At 53.3% G+C, this 6,166-nt stretch overlaps 1 protein-coding gene across 1 annotated transcript; it reads left to right on the top strand.

Moving 5' to 3' along the window:
* Positions 1-474: 474 nt before the first annotated feature.
* Positions 475-5,719, top strand: Barhl2 (BarH like homeobox 2). The gene is made up of 3 exons (XM_051170429.1): positions 475-1,418; positions 3,035-3,260; positions 5,091-5,719. Exons 1-3 carry the CDS (start codon positions 803-805, stop codon positions 5,401-5,403), a joined length of 1,155 nt encoding a protein of 384 aa, XP_051026386.1. The 5' UTR covers positions 475-802; the 3' UTR covers positions 5,404-5,719.
* Positions 5,720-6,166: the final 447 nt, after the last annotated feature.

Below are 6,166 nucleotides of genomic sequence, written 5' to 3'. Positions count from 1 at the left end.
CAATGGGGCGCGGGGCCCGGACGGCGGGGGCGCGAGCGGGGAGCATTGGCGGGGGCCGTGACGTCACGGGAGGGGGTCGGCGCCGCCCGCGAGCCAGCGGATGACAAGCCAACGCGCGGGGCAGCGGCGGGAGTCGCCGGGTGCCGCCTGTCCGCGGTCTCCTGCGCCCGCGCTAGCTCCTTGTCTCCTTCTCCTCCTCCTCCTGGGGGAGGCGGCGTCCGCGTTCGCTCCGCAACTTTCCAAGAAAGTTCAGAAACTCGGCTCCGGGGCTGCGGGGTCGTGCACGGCGGTCACCTCGCGGGCGGGGCAGGGGGCGGCCACCCGGGCTTAGCGGTCGCTGCACCTGTCCGGGCCGCCGCCGCCGCCGCCCAGGACCGGGCAGTGGGCAGACCCAGGCGGCGGCGGTGGCGGTGGAGGTGGCGGCGGCGGGGTCGCTCCTGAGGCCAGCACCTTAGCCGCTCGCCGCCGCCGCCCACGTGCGCCGTGGTCCAGCAGAGCTCACCTTCCAGCTTGCGGCGGTTTATTTGGCTTTCTCCTTTCATCTTTCTTTCTCTTTACTTTTCGTATAAGAGGGAAAAGTTGAGTCGAACGTGTTCACCAATTGCCACCTCCCCATTATCCTCCACTCCCGCTCTATTTTTTTCCCTCCTCCTTAAGCAGTGTCAACGTTTTTTTTTTTTTTTTTTTTTTTTTTTTTTTTTTTTTTTTTTTTTAAGTGTCTATTTTGTTTTACGATCGATAGTTTGCCTTGTTTGGTCCCGGCGGCTGCAGATCCGCGGAGTAGCGTGGACCTCATGTAGAAATGACAGCGATGGAAGGGGCCGGCGGGTCGAGTTTTGGAATTGACACGATTTTGTCCGGCGCCGGCTCCGGCAGCCCAGGCATGATGAACGGAGATTTCCGCTCGCTCGGCGAAGCGAGGACCGCGGATTTTAGGAGCCAGGCCACCCCTTCACCTTGTTCGGAGATTGATACCGTGGGAACGGCGCCCTCTTCTCCGATCTCCGTCACCTTGGAGCCCCCGGAGCCGCATCTCGCGACAGAAGGACCCCAGCATCACCACCACCTCCACCACGGCCAACAGCCGCCGCCACCGACCGCGGCCCCAGCGCAAAGTTTGCAGCCTTCGCCCCAGCAGCAACCGCCGCCACAGCCGCAGTCTGCAGCCCAGCAGCTGGGCTCGGCCGCCTCGGCCCCCAGGACTTCCACTTCTTCTTTTTTAATTAAGGACATCTTGGGAGACAGCAAACCTCTGGCGACTTGCGCACCCTACAGCACCAGCGTTCCCTCTCCTCATCACACGCCAAAGCAGGAGAGCAACGCGGCGCTGGAGAGCTTCAGGCCAAAGCTGGAGCAGGAGGACAGCAAAACCAAGCTGGACAAGAGGGAAGACTCCCAGGGTGACATCAAATGCCACGGTGAGTTGCGCCGCCGCCGGGGCTGCCTGCGTGACTGAGGCCATTGAGTGGCCACCAAAGGAGAAGGGCCTAGGCTTGCGATTCAGCAATGCACCCCAAGTTTACTTGGTTACGTTTCTAGCCCCACGACCTTCACCGCCCATCCAGCTCCGTTCTTTGTTTTTACTTAATTTTAAATGTGCTGGGAGGAGGGTGTCAGCTGCTAGAGATAGAGTGGGAGACACCTTTCGTTGAAAACAGGGGCGGATTTGAGTTTTTTTTTTTTTTTTTTTTTTTTAAAGGCCGGGACCTTGGGAGTGGGATTGGGAGGGGGTGGAGAAAACTGTTGTGGTTGTCTAGGTCTGTGATTGCAACTTGATGTTTTTTTTTTAATGCAACCCCCCCCACATATTTTCCAAATGCCATCACAGGAATTGTCTGGTTTTAATGTTGGAAAAATTTCCAACATCATTACAGGAGCAATTTATTTTTACTATTGGGTGATTGGTACTACAGGAAACAAATCACAGTCTGCTTTAAAAAATCTCCCTTCTCACAATACCCGTCTCCTGGCCCCTTTTCAATAACGGAATAGTTATGAAAATTAAATTTTATGGAATTGAATTTGTTTTTTGTAAAATCAAGAAGACAACGGAAAATTACCCTTTAACACTATTTTCTTCTTGAGAAATTTCATGAGTAACCACTCTTGTCTCTGCGTTGCAAAAGAGTTTTAACACACCAAGGAGGTTTCCTCCTCACTTTATTGATAAGTATTGTTATTGTTGTTGTTAGTGCTTAATTCTCTGATAAAGACTGCAGTCTAGAAAGTAGGATATGGGTTCTTCATTTTTACTGCTTAGAGCATTAGCATAACAGTGCCCCAAACAGATGTACCGTCTGCTCTGGCGATTTTTCGTTCACCAACCTCCCCAGTGGGTCAATTAGAGAGATTATTGTTCCTTCCTGCAGGGAAGATCAAGGAGAGCTGCACAAACCGGTACAAACAGAGAGGATTGACATATCGATTTCCCAGCATTTCAGCAAAAAAACCAAAGTTGACAAATAGAATCCTAGAATCCGGAAATTTCTGTGCTGTCACCTGGATGCACTGTGTGTGTGTGTGTGTGTGTGTGTGTGTGTGTGTGTGTTGAGCTCAGTGTCTGGGTGACACAGTTCCTCTGAAGCTTGAAATGAATCCGGTACAGAGGAGGCATGCAGGAAGCTTGCGTCCAACATTTCCCAAACGTACCCAAAAAGAAACAAAGACTTCTAACTTGCAGCTAGCGGGGGTGAGGGGTGTGTGGGGGTGAGGGGTGTGTGTGGGGGTGAGGGGTGTGTGTGTGGGGGGGGGTGTGTGTGGGTGGGGTGGGGTGTGTGTGGGGGACAAAAATAAAAGAGCAGCTCGATGTCTGCTTGTCATGAAAACAGAAAACACGTTGGAGCATACCAAATAAAGAGCGTCCTTTGGAAAACAATAATAAAGAGGGGGCCCGCATCATCTCCTTAAAACATACCCTTAAACTCTCTCAGGCCTCTGCTCTGATGGCCCCAGTAAAGGGTGTGGGGATGTGGAAGTGTGTGCCAGGTGAACACTACTCTCCTCCCGGTTACACCTGTCACCGTCTCTACCCTAGGAACAAAGGAGGAAGGAGACCGGGAGATCACGAGTAGCCGCGAGAGTCCCCCCGTGAGAGCCAAGAAACCTCGGAAAGCCAGAACAGCTTTCTCGGACCATCAGCTAAACCAGCTGGAGCGCAGCTTTGAGCGGCAGAAGTACCTAAGCGTCCAGGACCGGATGGACCTGGCGGCTGCACTGAACCTTACTGACACCCAAGTCAAGACCTGGTACCAGAACCGCAGGTGAGGGAACGCTGCTGGGTGCCTGCTGTCCAGGTCATCACCCGCCTGTCCTCTGGGGACTAGGGTCAGAGAACCAGAGGATCTGCAGGGGTGCTTTCTAGCAGGGGTTAGCCACACCTCCAAATGAGAGAGACTGAGGGTTGCAGGAGTTTTGAGTACTTCACCCTGTGAAACTTGAGCTACCAGAACCTGCCTCCCCCCCCACATTTTGTCCTCAAATCAGCCAAGCCACGCCTCAAATGGAAACATCTGTGCAGCTCACGCTCAGGATGTGCCCATGTGTGTGCACAGGGTACCCCTAGACCTGCCAGTGGGCATCACGACCTAGCTACCCATAGAGCTGTCACCCCAGCCTTGGCTTAAATATAAGGCAGTTGGGAAAGCCAAGGCCCAAGCCTCGGTTGCCACACATGGAAGATTAGGGGAGTCCCGTCCGGGTTAGAGTTGGACTGGAGGCCACAGACTGGAGAGTCAGGCAACTGGTTGAGCACCCACACTGGAGTGTGTGTGTGTGTGTGTGTGTGTGTGTGTGTGTGTGTGTAGGGGGAAGGGAGGGGTGTCGGTCTCCTGTACTGGCAGTCTCCTAAGGAGAAAGGGTGAGGAGAGGACACAGAACCTATTTCCCACCATTGATTCTCTTAAAAAATAAAAATAAATAAAAGACATTAAGACATTGGCTGGCCTCACCATGGTGACTCGGGCCAAACTTGGGCAATAGGAGTTGAGGTTATGTCCTGCCCCACACCTGGCACTCAACTCCCTCGGCTCAATTCTCTGCCCCAATGTCGTTTGTGTTCTAATCGTTCATAAGCGGGGTTGGAAATGCCCATCCAGTTGTCATCTTACCATAATTTTCTGTCTCATTACATACGGTTTCAGCCACCCTAATTCTGTCGGAAAACATTAGTGTCATTTGTAGCCAATTTAAAACCGGCGACATGTTTATTAATTTGGCTGGGGCTTGGCTGGGTATGGATGCCCCACCAGGTTTGCCTTCCTTCCTGGGGCATTTGAGATAAGACCTCTCATCCTAGCTTCGTGCAGTAGGGATAGAGAGGAGACACGGGAAAAAAAAATGGACCACAGGTTTTAAGCGCCGCTCTCTCCTTAAGGAGAAAATATCTTGAGATCCGTTTTCTTCCACCTAGAATGGTCGCGGGGTACCACTCCCTAGGGAGAGCTCGTTCTCAAATGACTTCCATTTTTTAAACCTCAGTTGCTCTTCTGCCCTAAGCCGGTAATACTCGGTCAGACATAAGGAAGAATTGTTCTACAGTCTTGGAGAGTCGAACCCCCTCCTCCCCCCCACCCCCAGTCTCAGGCGCCCTTTGTTTCTGGTTTTGGTTTCCTTGGGTGCAGTGGGGTGGGGGAGGGGCGGAGAGCCAACATTTTAGATTGCTGGTCAGAGCACATTGAAGGAGAATGGGGGGTAGGGGTGGAGGGGGGTAAAGGAAGACAGCTAGTGGAAAGGCTGAGTCTCATTTGACCTCCAAAAAGTTGCAGAACATAGTTTATAAATCTTGGGACGGAGAGTAGAGCAGAGAGCCAGGGAAGGGGCCCGAAGCTTGTAGGACTCGCTCTGCCAGTGTCTCCACGTAGAAGATGTAGTTTGAAGAACTGATTTTTGGGTTTGGGCGGTCCTGAGAGCGAGTGGGTGAAGCGGGTGGTGGTGGTGGTGGTGGTGGTAACAGGAGACATTCATTTGGGGTTCTCCGGGCCCTTCCTTGAGTAACCGAGAGCAGGAGACGGCAGGAAGCGGCAGGCTGGGTGTCGGGACCATCCTAGTCCTACGCACCCGCCGCCGACCCGCGCTTACCCGCTTTCTTTCAGAACCAAGTGGAAGCGGCAGACTGCCGTGGGCCTGGAGCTGCTGGCGGAGGCCGGGAACTACTCCGCGCTGCAGAGGATGTTTCCGTCGCCTTATTTCTACCATCCAAGCCTGCTGGGCAGCATGGACAGCACCACCGCGGCGGCGGCGGCCGCGGCCATGTACAGCAGCATGTACCGGACTCCTCCAGCGCCCCATCCGCAGCTGCAGCGGCCGCTGGTGCCCCGGGTGCTCATCCACGGCCTGGGGCCTGGGGGACAGCCGGCCCTCAACCCTTTGTCCAACCCCATCCCAGGCACCCCGCATCCCCGGTGAGGAAGGAAGGACAGTGCCGGCCCTCCAGGTTCCCACCCCGTCCCGTCCCGGACAGCTGCCCCGCCTGCCTGCCTCTCCCTGCACCAGGCCGACAGGAATAGAGGCGATGGAGTCAAAGGGGAGCTCACCGGTGGGCTGGTGTCCCCAAGGACCAGGCAGCCCTCTGCTCTCCATCTGCCCGCCTCAGAGGCAGGGCTGCAAAGCTCCCCAACCGTGTGACTGGCGAAAAATACTGAAAGTGCAACCAGTAAGTGAAAACATCTACAAAACAAACCCTCCGAGTTCTTATTAACAGAATGGCTTTAGGGACAAGCAGAAGGGAGGGAGGGGGGAGGGCTAAGAAGGGACGCCAGAAGGACGTGGAGGAAGCTTCTGGCAGAGAGAACCGTTGCCTCCGCGTACAGCCTCAAGTTCACCCCCGGGCAGAAGGTGGTGGTACCTTGGACATCAGGTCTGCCTGGGAGCCGAGAATGCCGGAGGAGAACTTTGCACTGATTTCTCATGAGCTTTTTTTTTTCTTTCGGAAAAGTGGCATGCTACATAATATGAAAAAAATGTACATTTGAAAGACTGAGTGATAAGTGATATATCATATTTATTATATGTTGTCCAAAAAAAGAGTCACTTATATACGTCAGTAATAACATGATTTTTTTCTTTTCATGTCTTTTTGATTCAGTAAAATAAATGCTTAGGCAAAAGTATAGATTTTTTTGTGATTGAAAATTACAAAAAATAAAGTTTATCTTTTTTTAACAAGCGA

The sequence above is a fragment of the Acomys russatus genome, chromosome 28 (assembly GCF_903995435.1).
Source record: "Acomys russatus chromosome 28, mAcoRus1.1, whole genome shotgun sequence".
Classification (NCBI taxonomy): Eukaryota; Metazoa; Chordata; class Mammalia; order Rodentia; family Muridae; genus Acomys; species Acomys russatus.
This window is presented reverse-complemented; position numbering and strand designations above follow the sequence as displayed.